General features: G+C 52.5%; 1 protein-coding gene across 3 annotated transcripts in view; it reads left to right on the forward strand.

Moving 5' to 3' along the window:
- The first annotated feature begins 6,552 nt into the window (after positions 1 to 6,552).
- BANP (BTG3 associated nuclear protein) overlaps positions 6,553 to 19,706 on the forward strand; it is a 98,844-nt gene continuing 85,690 nt past the window's right edge. Inside the window, exon 1 of one of the 3 annotated variants that reach the window (XM_036924209.2) lies at positions 6,553 to 6,943. In XM_036924209.2, the coding sequence (XP_036780104.2) occupies positions 6,649 to 6,943 (295 nt within the window). In that variant the 5' untranslated portion in view covers positions 6,553 to 6,648. The remainder of the gene's footprint in view (positions 6,944 to 19,706) is intronic. The other 2 variants (XM_036924207.2, XM_036924208.2) reach the window with 2 other exon arrangements.

The raw sequence follows: 19,706 nt of genomic DNA on the forward strand, positions 1-19,706 counted from the left end.
CCCACTCTTGGGGAGCTGACCCCTAGTTCAGAGCTGTGTGGCTGTGGGCCTGGGCCAAGCACGAAGTCCCGCTAAGTGTGGATAGGGACCAGCTGGTTTGGAAGCACAGGGGTGGGAATCAGTAGGGGCTGGGCGTGGCTGGAGCAGGGGGGCAGGTGGTCCTTGCTTCCCTCGGGCTCCTGCAAAGGAAGCCAGTCCCCATTTGCCGCGAAATAGACACGATTTGATGCAAATTCGTTCTGCCTGAAGTAAGATGGCTGGGCAGGACACTCCAGGTCATGGTTCTTGTCTCAGCGTAGATATTAATGGTGCAACTTTCATGCACAAAAGCGTCCGCGTTTGGAGCAGTAAGTTACATGGTCACTGTGACCACACAACTTGTGATACTTGCAGATGCCTGATAACAAAATACCCTACTTTCCCTGGACACCTTTTACCTGTGGAATGGAGAGCACAGGGTTCATGTGGAATAATTCGTAACTTTTCTTGGGGGGTTTAAATTCTTAAACCTCGAGGGGGCAGGGATGTCATGACTTACCATGAATTCCAGAACCTTAGATCTGGCAAACCCCACAGACCTGCACGTCGGGTCGTCCTGGGGGCCCCCAAGAACCGCAGAGCCCAGCTGGCTGTGTGCACGGATTCGCTCTCGGAATGGCCGTCCGAATCTCGGATGGGCTGCGAGCCTGGTCGCTTGTGAGCACCAAACGCCAACTCTGGAATATATATGCTTTTCTTCCCACCGAGTCATTTCAGAAAGCTGCATACCTTTGGGCGGCTTGCTACCTTCACTTGCTCATTGTGCCTCAGTCTCCTCATCTGTAAAGTGGGGAAAGAATAGCACTAAGTCAGTTGCTCTAAGGATTTAATGGATTGATACAAGCAAAGCTCCCAGAATGGTGCCACTTCCACCACAATGTGCCAGGCACCACATTATGAACCCTGGCTGAGTTCTGGATGGGTGCAGGCTTCCCGGCATTGGGGCACCCACTCTGCTCATCCGGCAACCCTTGGCTGACTCCTGTGCCATCTCCGCTGCCATTGTAGTAAAGACTAACATCCTGTCATTAGGAAAAAAAAAACTAATACGGGCAGGAGTGTTATGGAAAAAATTTCAAGCAGTTCAAAGGTGAAAAGTAAAAATCTCTAACTTTCCCAGAGTGAACTGCTGATAGTTTCTTATGGCTTTTTCTGGAAACTTCTATGACATATTAGCCTATAAATGCATGTAGAGCATCACACACCCACACATATTTGTACACACAGCCAATAACACTGTACTGAGCATCTTTGAAAAGAATTCCTAGGCTTGCATTTATTGGGCAAAGGATATACGCACCGAAGCATTGGGTCTGCACCAAAGGACTCTCCCGAGAGATGGTATCAAGCTCTACCCTCTCTCACCTTATATTCTGAGCCAAAGAGCCGCATGTTTATCCAGCCCAACACCTTCTAATTTCTTAGTATTTCCTTTGCACATAAAACACCAGTCGGGGTGTGTCATTTGATCTGTACTTATCTGCTGGAATAGAAAATTTCTCATGTGGAATGGTGAGGGGTAATTTTGTGTTACTTTGGCTGAGCTACGGTGCCCAGATATTTGGTTGAACACTATTCTGGATGTTTTGCTGTAGATGTTTTTTGGAAGCAATTTCCACTTACATCAGTGGACTTTTGATAACGCTGATGACCCGCATAACGTGGGTGGGCCTCATCCAATCAGCTGAAGGCGTGACTAGCACGAGACTGAGCTCCCCGGAGCAGCAAGGAGCTCTGCCGGCGGTCTGCCCTTGGACTCTGCCGCTGCCCCCCGAGTCTCCACCCCAGCAGAGCTTGGATTCGCTGAGCCTTCCCGGTCACACGAACCAATCACACAGTCCTTCGAAATGCAGAAAGAAAAGGAAGGAATTTCTATCGTTATTTCTTCTCTTTGCTGTTATAGCTTCTATTTTCCCTATGTTTCGCAGTGCCTAATACACAGATATAATTTACACATAAATACACCTAATTTACACGTAAATGTGCTGGGGGGCACGCTCAAAAGCTTTTTACTGAAATGAGTGTGTGACCAAAGAAATCTGAAGGCCACTGTTCTGTGAGTTCTGTCAGTGTCTCAGCATCTCTCTTTTTGAATAGGGCTTTATTCTGTTACATTAGGAATCCAAATTTATTCCTAAGTGCAACCAAATGTTCTCCAAAGTGCTTTAAGATCCCAAAATGATGCACACAGGGTCCAAAAGGTCTATTCTAGTTGAAAAATAAAAACAGGAAAAATTCCCATTGGACAAAAATCTTGAAAACACTTAAAAAAATGTGGAAGTTTCTACATGAGTTTCGTTCACAGTAATTTCTTTTGCTTCTCTTTGTATCACCTGGATTTTTTATAGCACATTTTTGGCATGAACCTTTATTGATTCAATGGATTTGTAAACCTGTTTCCCTGACCTAACGAGCCTGAAGGGCTCTGCTTTGTACTGGAGACTTTTTGTTTATACAGACGTTAAAACCGAGCAGTGCTGTTTGCTTATTACCCGCCTGGCTTAGTTGCACCATGTCCCAAGTCAGATGAAAACCGACGGGTCAAGGCTGCCAGCGCTCCCAAGAGAAACACGTTCTCTTCCTGCACGTCCTGCTACAGGGACAGTTGTGCTTTTCTGGGCACCTGAGGGCTTCATGAATAATTCCCTTTTCTCCACCTAGTGACATCTTCAGGAACAGGATCCTTCTGAAGGGTCCCAGGGAGCACCCGCAGTGGGCGCTGCGTGATCTTGAGGAAGCGACCACACACATCTTTCCCGGGTACACTGGTCTTCACCCACAGCTCCTGCAGGCACTGCAGTCTTACAGGTGAAACGGGTGTTTGTCACCTTAATGGGAGACTTTGCCTGGAGGTTGAATCGGCCAATGGCCAGTGATTTAGTCAGTCATCACTCTACAATGAAGTCCTCCCAAAACCCTCCGAGAAGAGTTGCTCACCCTCTGTTCTGGCCCCTCTGCTCGGCGGGACCCTGCCCTGTACCCCTCTTCGCCTGGCTGTTCACTTGTATCCTTTATTAAACTGGTGACTGTAAGTGTTTTCCTGAGTTCTGTGAGCCGCTCTAGCAAATTAAGCGGACCTAAGGGGGAGGTCGGTCAGAAGCGCAGGGAGCTGCCTGGGGCTTGTGCGACAGGCGTCTGGAGTGGGCGTTGGGGGGCGGTCTTGTAGGACGGGGCCTTTAACCTGGGGAATCTGCTGCTGTCTCTGGGCAGAGAGCCTCAGAACTGAGTTGGGTTCTCCAACACCCCGCTGGGGTGTAAGTATGTGTGGGAAGAACCCCCTCCCAGATATTTACATACATTAGGATTGGGTCTGGGAACCCGAAGGAAGCTACAGGACTGTTACTGCTGTGTGTAATATTGCTACTGTTATACATAAAAGTAGGAAAAAACCACACCATTGCATTTGGTGTCAGAGATGTTACATTTACTGTCAGAGATGTTACGCACATCTAAGAGGTCCAGGCCAGAGTGTACCTCCCTATCTTCCTATAAAGTCCCCACGAATGTGACTTCTACCTCATTAACTCCAGAACTTGGATTGGATCACTGTATGAATTGATTGGCAAAGAGAAGGGCCCTCTCTGGTAGGGAAGTGACCTTCACTGGTAGACAGCTGTCTGCCAATTTCTAGCTATTTAATTTTTTAAAACCGTGGTTAATCAGCTAGATGTCAGTATTGAACATCACCTTCCTGTATTTGGACTTCCCGGGCAGCAAAATGAAAATAAGTAAACCTGAAACAGTGTGGGGAAAATGGAAGTTCCTATGGCCAGGATCCTTACCTGACCCTAAACGACCTGATGACAAGGGGTCGTGCTAGGCTACTGCTTTCAAACCCACAGGCAATCAGCTATTAGTGACTGAGTCACCACATGAAGAGCTCTGCTCAGTGCTCTGGGCGGAGGCAGAGACGAAGGCGATTACAGACCTACAGAGTGCTGGGTGCAGACTTATTGCTGGGAGAACAAAGCCCGGTATAAGCCTTTCACCCCGAGAATGTTTCATTGTTTTTCCTCAGTCTCACTGAATCCTGAACTTGTCCAGGGCTGAAACCTTCAGGCAAGACAAACAGCAAAAATAATATATAATAATAAAAAAGAGAGATCAATGACTTGAGCGTAAGCACAGTTGTAACGCTGACTGGCTTCATTGCCCACCGTGACTTAGCAGTGGGGGAGCCAAGCAGTGTGCGAGGCTTGGGCAGGAAGCAGCTGGCAACCCCACACCTGAAAGGGGGCGACAGGTGAGGACTTTGTGGTACTTTGAAATTATATGAAAAATAGGACCCTATGTTATCTGCTTTCTAGTCATATATTCACGTACCCATGTTAAGAATTCTTACGTACTCAGGTATTCAGATTTGGCTGTGACTGAGGCGGACGGGCACAGGAGGCACCACTCTCTAGAATTTTTTTGCCCCACACCTTCTCTCTCTCTGGAATGTTGTGGTTAGGTTCCCCCCTTTTCGACAAGGTGAGTGGATGTCTTGCCAATGGGTTTCAGCCCCGGGCAAGTTCGCTATGGATTCAATTTGACCAAAGAACATTGACAGCAGAGTGCTCTTTGGGGTGAAACGGTTATACCCAACTTTATTTCCACGGTGGTAGATTAATCACTAAACTCTCATTCACTCAGAGCGAGTCTGCAGGCAGCAGGCCAGTCTCTGCCTCTGGGCCTCTCTGTCCGCACAGCCATCCTCTAGGCCTCTCTGCACAGCCATCCTGCACAGCCATCCTCTGGGCCTCTGTCCTCGGCGCTGCCACCACTCCAGCCTCTGCTCTGCTGTCCTGCAGTCTTGCAGCCCTGCCACCGTGTCACACTCAGAGCACTGGGCGGAGCTCTTTATATAGAGTCAACAGCCATGCATTGCCCACAGGTGTGCAGTGAGCTAGTCAGCCAGGGCCAGGTGAGAACCCTGGCCACAGGAGCTCTCATTCGATCTACAGTGGACTCTGGGCTCTAGATCCAGGTATTCTGGATTCCAAGCCCCGCTTTTGCCTCTTTCCAGCTGCGTGACCTTGCTCTAGGTAGGAGAGATCTCATTTCAGTATCAGTATCTTTTCTAGAGCTGACCTTCCGTGGTTCTCCTTAGGAAGTTCTTTAAGGTACTTTTCTTGCAAGGGAGCTGGGTGACCAGCCTCAGTAGAACCCCCATGTGTTAATTCTGGAAGAGATTACCTTAACAAGGTTGCCCAAGGTCGAACACCAGGTAACTGTGCAGGTTTTTTTTTTAGGTATCATTGATATACAATCTTAAGGTCTCATATGAGCAACACTGTGGTCATTACATTCACCAGTATTATCAAGTCCCCCCATATACCCCATTGCAGTCACTGTCCACCAGTGTAGTAAGTTGCTATAGAGTCATCACCTGCCTTCCCCGTGCACCCTCCCCTACATTATGTGTGTTAATCATGATGCCCCTCAATCCCCTTCTCCCTCCATCCCCCCCACCCCTTTGGTAACCACTAGTCCCTTCTTGGAGTCTGTGAATCTGCTGCTGTTATGTTCCTTCAGTTTTGCTTTGTTATTATGCTCCACAGATGAGGGAAATCATTTGGTACTTGTCTCTCCACCTGGCTTATTTCACTGAGCATAATACCCTCTAGCTCCATCCACGTTTTTGCAAATGGTAGGATTTTTTTTCTTCTTATGGCTGAATAATATTCCATTGTGTATATATACCACATCTTCCTTATCCATTCATACTGATGGACACTTAGGTTGCTTCCATGTCATGGCTATTGTAAATAGTGCTGCAATAAACATAGGGGTGCATCTGTCTTTGAATCTGGGATCTTCTTTTCTTTGGGTAAATTCCTAAGAGTGGAATACCTGGGTCAAATGGCATTTCTACTTTTAGTTTTTTGGTGCCCAGGTTTTTATTATTGGCAAAAGGCAAGTGAGCAGGAAACTTACAGGAAAGCATGTTTTCTCCCATGAAAACAGTTTCATTGCTTTATGTTTGGATGATCAAAGGGATCCTTGCTCGTTGTAGGCAACTCAGAAAATAGAGGCGAGTATCCAGATGGCAACCCCAGCACACAGGAAAAGCCGTGGTGATACCAGGAAGCTTCCGTAACACTCCTGGGAAAGCCTGTAGTTCGGGGATTTTCTCCTGCGAGAACCCACAAAGGCGCATGTAGTCACATGAGCAGAATGCACCCACATTCACACCGTGTTTCTGGGCCTACGTATACAGTTCACACAGTCCATATGTCGGACATACAGAAACTATAGCCTAGCCACTCCACGCGCCGCGCACATCATACGCAATGCGCGCGAGCACCTGTACGGTGACAGCCGGCGGTGCCGGGGCGGCGAGCACAGCGGCTCCGCTTAACTACAAGTCCCAGCGGCCCACGCGGCGGGCGCGCGGGCGCCCGGAGTCCGCGGAGACTGCAAGTCCCGGCAGGCACAGCGCGGGCGCTGAGACTACGAGTCCCAGAGTACACTGCTCCCGGCTCGCGCAGGACCCTCCGGGAAATGTAGTCGTCGGGAAAAGCTCATTTCTACTCATTCAGCCTCAAAGAGAGCTCGGACTGCTCCCACGGCCCACCGACGAGACTTCTCACGGGCGGGCGAGGGGAGAGAGCGCACGACCGGAAGATGAAAACCCTGGGGGGCCCAAACTGTGGCGAGGAAGGAGGACCCGTGCGCATGCTCGGCGAGCATCGGCGCAGGCGAAAGCGCGCGCGGGAGGCCCCGAACGGCGGGCCCCGTCCTCTCGCCCCGCCCTTGCGCCCGGTGCTCCCCGCCCAGAGAGCGTGCGCAGACGTCGCAGGACGGAGGGCCGCGGGGAGCGACTCGCGGCGCCTGCGCAGAGCGGCGGCTTCTCTCGCGAGGACGGACGCCATTATCGCATCTCCCCGACAAACACCACGAGAATTCCGCAGCCCACACGGTAATTGCAGCTCCCGCAGCCGGTCGCGTCTCCACCTCCCCCTTCCCGCGGGGCGAGAGCGAGAGCGAGAGCGAGATCTCCCCTCCTGCCTCCTCCCTGCGCCCTCCTCCGGCCGCCAACGGCCCGCCGCCCTCGCGCCCCTCGGCGCGCTTGGGCCCCGGCCGCCCCTCCGCCGCCGCCCCCTCTGCGTCCCGGGGCCGCGCTCCGACCGCCCGTGAGGCGCGCCGCGCTCTCCCGCACCGGAAACGCCCTGCGAGCCGGCAGTCGCGGAGCCGAGGGGCCGGGGCCGCGGCGGGCCGGCGCCGTCCCGGCGGAGCCGTGGCCGGGCGCGAGGGAGGCAGCCCCGGGCGGCGGGGGGCGCTGCGAGGCCGACGGCGCCGGCCCCGGGGGCGGCCCGGTGGGCCCGGCGACGGGACGGAGTCGGAGAGCGGAGCGGCCCCCTTGGCGTTCAGCCCCAGGCAGCCCTGGGTGCCGGGACCCCGGGTGCCAGGCAACCCCGAGCTGCCCGTCGGCCCTCTGTTCGGCTCGCAGGTGTTCCTTCGAGGTTGGGTCCAATTTTTGAAAAAGCGCTGCCATTTGCGGCTTCCGTGCCGTGGCCGCCAGTCGTTCCCAGTGCCTCGCAGGGACCCAGGGAGGTGGCGGCTGCCCCTTGCAGAGTGGAGGTGACAGCCGTGCCCAGGGTGCGAACTCGAGCTGCCCGAAGGCCGTGTTCTTAAGGAGTAACGCGCATTGAGTATTTTCACCAGAGGGCAGAGCACGGTGACGTGTCCGGGAAGCGCGTCTCCCGGGCCGCGGTCGGGTGGCCCCGCGTCTTAGGTGACAGGCTGCGGGTGGGGTGGGGGGCAGCCTCACCCACTCTTAGGCTTTGTGGTCGGGTGGGAAGGGCTATCCCTGCGGGCATCCCGCCGCTGGCTTCCCCGAGTTCCTGCCCCTTAACTGCTCTTACCTGCAGGTTCTGTGAGCGTCACAGCCAGTACGTTCCAAGTCATCTGCAGCTCTTTGTTTTTTACTGCTGTTTGAATTGGTCTCCTTGCATTTTCTGCTCTCACCGGCTCTGCGTCGGTTTAGATTACTTACCAAGGGTGGTGTCCAGGCCCTCTGGCCTTTCTCTGAGCTGGACCTGCTGCGGAGGTGGGCCCAGGTGCCGGCCTGGTGTTTCCCCTATGACACTGGCGACTTTGTTGGGGACACGCCGTTTTCATCTCGGCTCTCTCCGTCCCAGGGACAGCCTTCTGCCAAGTAGCCTTGATCCGTTTGGGTAAGTTAGGGTCCTCCTCAGTGTTAGGACCCTGCCCGGAGTGCCAGAGGATGTGCAGTCGCACTCCGAATGCTTTGTGGCCCCCAAGACTCAGCCTTCCGTTCTGGGAAATCCTCTTCTGCCATTTATTTGAGAATTTCTTCGGCCCTGCTGTTGCTCTTCTCTGTTAGGAGTGGCAGTTAGTTTGATGAAGGACGTCTCGATTCAAGGGGGTTACCCTGGGATCTCTCTGTTCTTTATCCTCTTCCCGTGTCGTTTTCATCTCATTTCTGGGAGAGGACTTCAATTTATTTTCCAGTCCTATTTAAAAGTTTTTATTTCCACAGTCGGATTTTAATTTCAAGAGCTGATTTGTTCTGTGCCTTCCCGGTAGCAGCTTGTTTTATGGTTGCCTTTTTCCTTGACTCTGAGGAGGGAGAAGGACTTTTTCAGTTCTTTTTTGTTCTGGTTTTTTTCCTTCTGTCACTGTCATCGTTTTAAAGATGTTGGTTTCTTGCTTTGTGTGGCAAGTACTCCTCAAATACTGTTAATTATTGTCTAAGACGAGAGGAAGCAGGCAGCAAGCTGAGTCTGTGGGGCTGGATCAGAACACAGGCGGGTTTCCCTTTTTGGGTGATTGGGGCCTTGTTACCTTGCGGGGCCTTGAGTGCCAGATCACAGAGATATTCCTGGTGCCTTTCAGTTTAGGGAAGACCCCTTTGGTGGGGGGCTGCCCCCCATGCCAGGGGGAGCCCGGGTACAGCTCTTCAGTGCATGCACCCGACTCCATGGGCAGGTGGAGCCCTCGCCCTCTGCTGCGCCCCTTGGTTTTGGGTCCAGGCCCACTGCAGGCCTGGGGGCCTCTAGGTCCTCCTGGCGCCTCTGCTCCAGATTGCTGCCACAGCACCCGCAGTGGGTCCTCCTGGGCTGCCAGGAAGTCCTGAAGGCACTCGCCTGCTCTCTCCCTTTTCTTATGGGCTGTCAGTACGCTGCTAAAAGGCGTTTTAGTGGGATGAGCTGAGGTCACCTGTGTGGCCAGGTCGGGTGAACACGGAGGAGCGCCTTCCCATCACCATGCTGTTCGGCCTCCTGGCGGCCTTGGTGATGGATGCCACCCATCCTCACACCGCCTACGCTTGGGTGCTGTCCCGGCTGGGATGTGTGGGAAGACCCCACTGGGGAAGGCTGGCCACAGGTGTGTGGGAGCAAAGATGGTGGTTTCCCTCTTCAGTCGGCCTCTCACCGAGTCGGCGTTAAGGTGGCCGTTCAGTGTGCCAGCGTTCACGGACTGCCTCGGGTTAAGCGGTGATATACTGCACTTTAAGTGTGACCTGGATGCATGTTAGTCGCTTGTCCTTCGAAAGTTGTGCACAGCGAAATGTGTCAGCCGTGTGTCAGGGCCTTGCTGGTGAAGTGGCCTAGGCACAGCAGCATTGCCATCGCTGGGCATCTGAGAGGCATGAAGGCTCTCAGGCCCTGCCAAGGTGAATGGCCTTAAACGCTGCAGCTTTGTGAACTTTTAGTTCTGAACTAATTTTAGATCTAAAGAAAAGTTGCAGAAATAGAGAGCTTCTCCGGTCCCTTCACCCACTTTCACTAATGCTGACATCTTACATAATTAAATCTCTTGATAAAATCAGAAAGTTAACATTGCACAGTGCTGTTAACTGACTTACAGACCTTACTAAACTCCATCCATTTTCCACTAATGTCCTGTTTCTGTTTCAAGATCTAATCCAACATCTTACTCTACATTTAGTTGTTGCATCTCAAGTCTCCTCCGGTCTGTGATAATTCATAGCCCCAAAGTATCTCCCCCAAGGTAATTTATAAATCACAAAAGGGAAAATAGTAACTCACAGTGGAGAAACCTGGCAGATGGCACCTTGACCTCACCAGCAGTGAGACATAATGATGTCATGCACCCCGGTAAGAAACCCCGAGACTCAGCCACAGGCAGATCCTGAGCAAACCCAAAGTCGAGAGGCCTCCACCAGCCTCCTAACTAGTGCTCCTTTAAAGTGTCCAGGTTTTCAAAGACAGGGAAAGACTGACTCCGTTTCCATTTAAAGGGTTGCCAGGTGTGGCTTATGCTCTTTGATGCCACCCAAGTACTTGGTGTGCTAGGTGGTCGCCTAGAGAATGAGAATCAAGCCTTGTTCGGTGGCTGGGCCGGTGGGCCCTGGGTGCAGGCTGCAGGGGAGTTTGCGCGCACGGTTTACTGCGAACACCCGGGAGAGCCCCGGATCCTCAGTCGGTCCTTACCCACTCGCACTGTGGGAAGCCTGGAAGCCTCAGCTGTACGGTTCAGTACATCACACGACGACGACGGCCTGAAGCCCATGTACCACACTGGCTGTTTGGATCTGGGAAATGCAAACTTTTTCTCACTTGAAGCAAAAGTTTCTGGGGGAAAATAGGTGGTATGGTTCTCAATGAGAACATCTCAGGTGAAAGCTTAAAAAGTCTTCCCTGTATCAGAGGTAAATAAAGATCATTATTGTGTTCTCTGACTTCACGTATACACAGTGACTATAAAACCCACGTAACGCGTCGTCCATTGGAAGTGCTGAGCCACTTGGAAATGCCCGTTTTTGTGGGGTGTGGGGAGGCATTGGGAATTCCAGAGTGAGTACTGAGATCGCACAGCTGCGATTTGCTCTTAAAAGCTACAATCATTTTCATAAGGACCACCTGACAGCAGGATCGGAGCAGCCTTCCCCACCTTTCAGAGTCGTGTTAATACTTAACCCTTAGGTTTCCCGCTTCTGTCCTGTGCCGGTGGTGAAACCAGTTAAAAACGAGAGCTCTGGCTAATCAGCTTCATTTTCGTGCCTGTGCCCATTGCCCGGGGCTGTGCCTGGCTCCCCTCAGGAGAGGCAGTGTCTGTCTCCGGGTGCTGCGCTGGGGCCTCATGTAGACTCCTCGGCAAGGGGCGAGGGAGCTGGGCTGCAGTTGGCACCCAGGGCCTCCCCGTTGCCCAAAACCTGTGGGCGTCCCCGAGTCAAAATGTGGTGGAAACACTAACTTCTTGAGCGCAAGTAGCTAGTTGGCCTGAAATACCACGTAGTCACGTGGAAGCTCTTAGGAATTACCTTCTCTGCACCTTCCACTTGTAGCCACGGTCAAATGTTTTGGACTGGCTGCTGCCGCGGTGGGTGGACAGTAAGGTCACTCTGACCTAAGGAACGTCAGAGTGGGGAGGGTTCGGTGGCCACGGACAGTAGCTGCTGCCCAGACGGGTAACCCACGAGCTCCTGAGGGGGGAATATCCAGAAGGGCAGGGAAGTGAGAGCGGGTGTTAACGAAGCCGCTGAGCAGGCAGATAGGGACGGATGCGTGTGTGGAGGTCGGCTGCTGTGTCCCTCGGCCTGTTCGGAAGTCAGAGCGGGTCGGGCACTGAGCATGCGAGGGAGCGGGGCAGAGGGGCTGGGAAGGCCTGGAGGCCTGGCTGAGCCGGTGGGGGCGCTCGAAGCAGACCTGGGGCGGCCTCGGCAGAACCCCACCCCAACAAACCTTTCAGTAATAAAGATTTACATCTATGCTTAAAAAACTACTGCTGTGGTCTCTAGTGATTTTTCCTCTTAAGGTGCAAAACCATCAAGTAACTTCAAAGTTTAACTTTCTGAAGTGGAAATGGGTTTACATAAAACTGGCACTGAAAACTTGGTGTATGTGCCGCCGGCATTTCCTTGTTGGCATGAACTGTGTGACCCTTGGTGTGGCAGGAGCCCTGGGCGCCTTAATCTTACCAGCTGTGGCCCCTGCTGTCACCGGGACGTGCAGCCCTGCGATCCTGCGGGCGGGTGGGTGGCAGGGTGGGCCGTCCGCTGCCACGCTATCCTGTGAACTCATGGCTGGGGGCGAAGCGCGGGACAAAGTGCTGCGATTTATGGTGGGAATGCTTCCTGAAGACGTCCAGGAACTCACACCTCCCGTGCTTCAGGTTGAATCCGACAAAGGAGGCTGGGTGTCCTGGTTACCAGACAAAGTGGCTGCAGCTGTCAGTGGGCAAACAGTTCGCAGTTAATAGGTCTTGTTCTGAAACAGATTTTTAAGATTTGTGGGATTCAACTGATTTCACACTTTTTTTGTAAAGTGAGGGTTTAATGTTTATTATGTGTCTTTGAATTTGTATAAAATGCAATCATGCCATGTCGGGGAGGAGAGAGGAAGCTGAAGGGGTGCTGCCTGGGCTGCCCTCCAAGCATAGCTTTGCTAAAGAGTGCCGTCCAGCTTGCCCGTTGGCTCTCTTGGGCATCACGTAGCTCAGTGAGCCTGCTTTGCCCCACTGGGATTTCTGTGGCTCCTCCATGACCTGAATGGGAATCCTCGTTGAAGCTGACAGGAGGTGAGCAACAAGAGCCGGCCAGTCCTGGGGGCAGGCGAACCATCTGGTAGCGGTGTGGCACCGCTCTTGGTGGGTCGAGATTACTGTTCTCCGTAATAGTGCCTGATTCCTTTATCCCTCAGTCCTGAGGCTGTTTTAAGATTCTGAAGATGCCATCAGTGTCGCTAAACACTTGGGAGCTCCAGGGCAGAAACTTTTTCCTTAAAGGGCCGATAAGTGAATACCTTTGGATTTGGGGATCTCTCTCACAGCTGCTTAACTCCGCCCTTGTGGCGGGGAAGGTGGAGTGGACGGGGCTGTCTTCAAAAAACACAGCTGGCTGGACTTAGCCCCCTGGTGGTAGTTTGTGAATCCCAAACTCTAGACAGCAGGGAACGCAAGTGGGAGAAGGAAATCAGGGTTGGGGTTCAGCAGCAGTGAGATGGCAGCGAGGGGCACAGAGCTGGTGCCAGCACTGTTCAGGTCACCACATGCATGGATCGTGCTGCTGGTGGCCCTCAGCGGTCCTCTCGGCTGCCCACATTGGGAGTTTGAGGTCCTCTGAAGGAATCCGCTGAACTTGTCTCATTTACCCAGGAAAGTGCAGAGTGTATATGTCAGAAACTTTTAGTTTCCTTTGGGAAAACCTGCTTTGAAAGAAAATGTCAGTGGCAGCCGTCCTGAAGAATAGTTATCATGGGCGGAGTCACTTCCAAATGTACATGCCCCTGTCCATGCCCTCACCGTTCTTTGGAGCTAAAGCCTCAACATCTCTTCGTAGGAGTTGGTGTTTTTCAGGCTTAGAAGTTGCAGAAGTAGTACAAAGAATTATGGTACGTACGGTCTTCTAGATTCTCAGATGCTATCATTTATTTATATTTGCTTTATCCTCTCTTCAACTCCTGAGTGTGTGTTTATTTTTCCCACCTAAGGGTTTAGGATATGTCCCTTTACCTTAAATACTTAAGTGCCTATTTCCTAAAAACAAGGACAGCCTCTTATATAACCACAGTATAATTACTAAATAGGGAGTTTATTATTAATGCAGCTCTACTATCTAAGCAACAGAGCTAAGTTGGGTTTTACTAATTATCCCAATAATGTCTTTTATGGCAGAAGAAACAGGGAGTCCTAAATGAACTGGATGGATGTATTTTTCCCCAAGAATATTAGCCCCGACCCACAGAATCACAAGTGAGGCAACACACTCCTTGCAGACTACAAGCTTAGTAGTCAAAAGTCTGCAAATTTTCATTGACAAAAATCACTTGAGTAACCATTTCCTTCTGCCATTCTGTCTGGGGGAGGAATGGAGGTGACAGTGTCAGCAGCCGGGGGCAGAATGCCTGGCTATTTTTAAAGTCGGCCCAGATCATTAGTTGCAAGAGTAAGTGCAGATTAGAACGTGTTAGGATTGTGGGTCAGAGATGAGTGTGGCCTTACACGGTGTCATTTGCTAGCCTTATCAAAAGAGGGGTGACTTACCTACGGCCCTCCAGTGCACCTGATACTGTCGGGATGGCGAAGTTACTTTGAGGGGTGTCTGCTGTTCCGCGCTGAACGCCCCCCCTTTTTGAAAAATTAAAATGCTCTCTAAATGTTTGGGTTACTGAATTAGAATTTGTTCACCCTGGAAGTCAGTTACTGGCCTAAGGTGAAAAAAACCATTTCTGAAAGGCAGATAAATTCGTGTACAAATTGTGTTTCTTTAGTCAAAGTACTTTTTTTAGTTAGCAAATAGATTTGAAGTTTCACCTGAAGTTACCGTTGCGTGTGGCCGCCGGCTCCCTGCGCCTGCACCGCTGCCGTCCTCGAGCCCCAGTACGCTGGCGCGGTTCGCCGGCCGCTGTGCTCGGGTGGAACAAACCCTCTCTGGGAGCGGCGTCTTGGGGTTCCATTGCTGGTAGGATTCCCTACGTCGTGGGGGCTGGTGGTGATGAGGGAGGGTGTTTGGGTCCCAGACTGCAGAGCGCCCCGTGCTGGTTGTTCGGCTTTGTGCAGGCTGCTTGGAGTGGGCATAGGTCTGAGTGGCCGCGAGGCCCTTGCCCCCTGCAGTCCTGGGCCCTCTGCAGCCGGACATGCCTCCTGGTTTCTAGCGTGCCGGCGGGGAGGCGTTCTTGTTTGGTGAGGACATTGGACTGTGAATGTGGCTTTTAAGAAGTCAAGCTGCCTTTTATAGGTACATGCATTACACGGACGTGTTGATCGTGTGAACTTGTCATGGGTCTTAAGTCCAATGCGGTAGGTTATGGGTCCCAAGTGTAGTTTCTAATCTTCTGGGTATTGTTTTCCCTGACAAAGTTTTCATTACATATCGGGAATCATGGTCCTGAGTAAAGCAGTGCCAAGATGCCTTAGGCTGGGACTGAGACCATGAGCTTGGGTCCTTGGCCCCGCGATGGCGGTGGCAGTGGGTGCGTGTACCACCGAGCCCCTCCGGGCCCACAACACAGCCTCAGTGGGCCTCCTGAGGCTTTTGTCTGTTTTCTCTCCCAGACCATGTTAAGCAGTTCTCACTGGTTATTGGCTCTGCCTCTGAAGGATCACCTGACATCCGTTGTGCAGGGCAGAAACCTCTGGAATGGCTCCTGCATCTGCCCCATCATTGGGCCTTATTTTAATGACTGTTCAAGTGGGGAGCTGTTACCTACACTCCCTCTATCCCAATGTTCCATTGCTAAAATGTTCAGGGAATTTATAATCCTAACCAGGCAACATAAAAACAAAAGACAGCTCAAGGGGGAGGTAGAGATTTGGGAGGGATGCGTGTCACTCCCGTAGTCAGAGCGCATGCCTGCGGGCACCCTGGACGGGAGCCTGCCGTCCAGCCTGCTCTCCCCTGGGAGCCGGGAAGGGGCCTCACTGGCCTTACAGTGTGGTCAGTTGCTGCCCCGTGCTGAACTGGCTGCCTAGTTGGAGCCAGGTAGGCCACCTTGCCTGCCGGGGAGAGCCGAGATCTCAGGTGTGCCTGAAACAAGGCTGCTAGGGGCGGAAGACACCAGGGCGTGAATGGAGAGGGGGCCCGGTGCTGGGAGGGAGTCGGATTGTGTATGGGGCTGGGGCCTGGACCCTCAGAGAAGAGTTCCTGTCTGACTGAGTTTGGTTTTGTTTGGGGTTTAGAAGGGAAGGGAAGACATAGTGTGTATGGGTGGCTTGGGCCCCAGGACACAGCCGATTGGAGGGTTTTGCTATTTTTGCTTTTTCTAGAGCTTAACTTATTTTAAAACCTTTTATTTGGGGATAATTTGAGATTTTCAGGTACATAGAGTTAGGACAGGCTGTACTTGCGCACCACCTGCTGACATGGAGCCCTCTGAGCTCTGCTTGGTGTCAGCATGAGCTTGTTTTACAGAATCAGAAATTCTGTGCTGCCACCTCCCAGCTTTAGTCTAGAGAAAAGTTGCCCCAAGAGCACAATGAATATGCAGGTGCACATCCTTTATCCATGCTTACCAAGGGTTAACATTGGCATGTCGCTTTAGCGGTGTGGATTTTTCTTTCTGTATTAGAAGCCAGTTGCAGAAATCACCTTATTTCACCCCTGGTGCCTGAGCACTCGTGTTGTGGAGGAAGGACATTCTTTTACATAACCACACCTAAAACAATGAACAATAACTGAATGTCACCAAAGACATCATCCATATTTACACTTGCCCTGAAATTCTTTTATGGCTGGTGGCCCGCTGCCCCATGCCAGGACTTTGCAGCAGCTGGCAGGTCTTCTTAGCCTCAGATAATTGGGAGCAGACCTCTGCTAGTTTGTTTTGTGCTGTGGACTTTTCAGGAGTCCCGGCCAGTAAGCCTGCACCTCTGTCCCCTCCAGTCCTGCCTCTGTTCCCTGCTGACTCCCTCAGATCTCAGTCTGCGGCCCCTAGTGCCTGGTCGTAGCCCTGGCCAAGCAGCAGCTCCCAAGTATGTCCCGGGGTCCCTTTGAGCCCTCACAGACTTAGTAAGTGTCCTTAGGGCAGAGTCACATGCCCTCCCTGCATCGTACATTGGGCTCGGTGGTCAGTGGTCATTTTCTGAAGGCTGAGGGAGTGCAGTAAGGATATTTATTATTAGTTGTGCGAAAGGCCTCACAGAGGCTCAGTAAAGTGTCTCATGGAGCTAAGAACCGAGCTAAGGTGTTTAAGCCTGTCAGTTGTATGTCACTGCTCACCGGTGCCTTTGGCAGAAGTGGTATTTGATGTTTTCAGAATAGATACTTCACAATTTAGTACTTACCAGGAAAAATAAAAATATGGATGTTAAGTATGTAAAAATAAAAATTTTCTTGCAAGATACATGCAGATGTCTATAGTGTATTTACATTTATCTTAGGCCGTTGGTAAATCAAGTGAAAGTTGCTTTTAATTGCATTTATGGTTGGTCTGTATTTCATAGCAGAAATGATCTAAAATCCACCTTAACTCTTGTGTGGTTCTTAGCTGGCTTTCCAGTCCCTAAAAGCAGTGGCCATCAGGCTGCCCACCGAGCTCCGGAGTGTCCTTGAGGCCTCTGGGCGTCCGTGCAGGCAGAGCAGTTTGCAGACAGTGTGGGAGGAGCTCCGCCCTGGTGGGTGTGCCATTTGCCCTGGTGGTAGGGTGCGTGTAGCAGAGCTGCCCGTGTGGGCGAGGCCTGGCCCCCCGGCTGCATCTGTGCTGCGGAGGCAGTGTGCTCCTCGCTGCTGCGCTTTCCTTCCAGGAAAAGCCCCTGATGGAGCCGTGAGGGCCACCGTCTGTTAAATGTCAGGACCACGTCTCAGTGCGCTGCACGCTGCGACGGGATGGAGGAGGAAGGCGTGCTGCTTCTCTCGGAGCACGGAGCCTCTGCACAGTCCTGCGGCCTTGAGTTGCTGGCTGGGCCAGCGGCCTGTTTTCATGGAACACCGGGGAGAGTGATCAGCCAGCTGTGGATATTTCCTACGAAATGGAAAGCCTGTCACTTCAAGGAAAGCAGCCGGCACCGTGGCCAGTGATGGAGTCTCAGCTTTCAAGTGAAGTTGGAATTTCCGAAAGCTTGTATCTGCCACTGTGAGCCTGACAGCTTCCCCATATTCACAGGCTTTTCTGGGGAGGTCAGTGCTGGTGTCAACAAATGCGATGCTTTTGATCACATAGAATAAACAGCATTTGCGAGAGCTGCGTGCGTTAATGAGCCAGTATTTTCCAGATGACCCGTGCATGAAGTTGCACAGTCACGCCTGGGTGAAAGGTCCATTTAAAATGCAAGACAGACCAGTAGATCTTAAAGTACAAAAAATTCACCATGTGGTTTCAGATTCCGCAGTGCAACAAGCCTTCAGGGAAAAGGGAGGCCCGTGTTGAGTTTCAGGGTTGTGGTAAAGAGCGTCCGGTGACCTGAACAGGCTGTTACAGTCCCTCCCCCGTCCCCGTCTGTGTGGGGCTGCGCTTCCCTCACTTCCCTCACGTGTCCCCCAGAGCCACGCGTCGCGCAGAGCAGCGCCGGCAGACACGGGTCTCCCTGAGCACCAAGCCTGATGCGAAAGCGACACGAGTCTCATCCCTCCTCTCACTAAAACTTTGCTGCTGATTCTGTTTTGGAAACTAGTTATTTTTCATAAAAATTATTTTGTATGTTAAGACATAATATGTTGATTTTTATGATTTCTAAATGAATAAAGATATATTCAAACATTTTCTGCTCTAACTTCACGTGCGGTAACTTGACAGATACAAGCCCGCAGTCTCTGGGCCCCCGTTTCAGGGGGTCGGGGGTCCCGAGGCCAGTGGGTCTGTGAGTGAGATCAGTGGTGCGGCGAGGGCCACTCAGACCGGCCGCTTCTCTTCCCTGCACTCGTGGTTCACGTTTGAGGAGGTTTGTGTATTTTGGCTGGCATGGGCGGAAGTGGCAGATTTAATCAAACATGTTAACCGGAAGGGGGAAGGGGCTGCCATCTGGGGTAGTTTGACCTCCTTTTCCTAATTTTAGATGGAAATGTTTTTGGGGTACTGTTGTGGAGAAGAAGCAGTGCGGCCTGAACTTCTGCTAGGTTAAGTGGGGACCCTGGGAAGGGGTGTTTCTTGCTCCCCCCATTATCTGGTCTCCGTGCTGACTGGTCACACTCCTCCCCATTTCGCCCTTTGCATATTCCTCCCCCCCATCTCCCACTGAGGTGGGGGAGAAAATAAGCAAGCTGAGTCGTTTTCACATGTCAGTTTATGAAATGGGTTTCCCTGCGTCATGCCGCCTTTCAGGTATTTTGTAACCTCCCTTGTATCCGGAGATCTGACTGCGAGGATGACTGTCACGTCTGAGGTTCCCCGTGTCTGGCCTGCACCCCTTCCCTCACACAGCCTCGCCACCTCCGCGCATGGGCCGGGCACCTCTGCTGGGGCTGGTGTGGTGGGTGCCCCGCCGGAGCCCCTCAGATGCGGGCGGGCGAGCGCTGCGCCGCCTCTGCACCCCCACTCCCCCCGTGCTCCCAGCATCTCCTCCGCCTCATTGCCCCCCGGGACTTGTGTTTGGGCTCGTCTCTTGTGCTCGTCCCGGGGTGCTCTTCAGAGCGATGCCTGCAGTTCATGATTCGTCGTCTATGAGAACTTAGACAAGCACCAGATGACTTCCAAGGCCCCGGGGTGTGTAAGGCACACGTCTGGCTTTGACCCATGACTTGTGGGCTGCGTGTCTCTAGGCCAGTCTCTCTGCCTGTATCTGATGGCTGGGAAATGCCTAGCAGAGTCAGGTCGCTGCCCTGGGGGTTGTGCACGGGCCACTCTGCTCGCCTCCTGTGGGGGTGACCTCGTGCGGACCCCACTCACATCAGGGCTTCAGTCACGGGCGAGGGAAGGCCGCTCTGTGAGGGGCGTCCGCCCTGGTACTGATGGGCAAGCCCCCGCTGTGCGGCCTCCGATGAGGCGGCCCCTGCGGTGCTGTCACGGGGCCAAGAAGGTCCTGTGAGCGCGGGAGGCCCCCTTCTTTTCCCTGCTGGTCTCATGCAGTGAGAGATGACAGTCTGCGGGGCCCGGCAGAAGCCTTCACTGCCGAGCCCGAGTGTGCCCGCCGTACAGGGGCTTTCCTTTTATTCCTGTTCTAATGGCTGGTGGTTTCATTTTACAGGTGTCCAAAATATTTAAAAACTAGCAAGAACAAAAATAAATTTGCATTTCTGTATGCCAGCTGATGAGCGGCTGCTCGTGCCTGCTGCTGACCGCTGGTGAGCCGTGAGCCGTGTGTTCCCTGCCGGCTGGAGGCGT

This window comes from Manis pentadactyla, chromosome 15 (assembly GCF_030020395.1).
Source record: "Manis pentadactyla isolate mManPen7 chromosome 15, mManPen7.hap1, whole genome shotgun sequence".
In the NCBI taxonomy this organism is placed as follows: Eukaryota; Metazoa; Chordata; class Mammalia; order Pholidota; family Manidae; genus Manis; species Manis pentadactyla.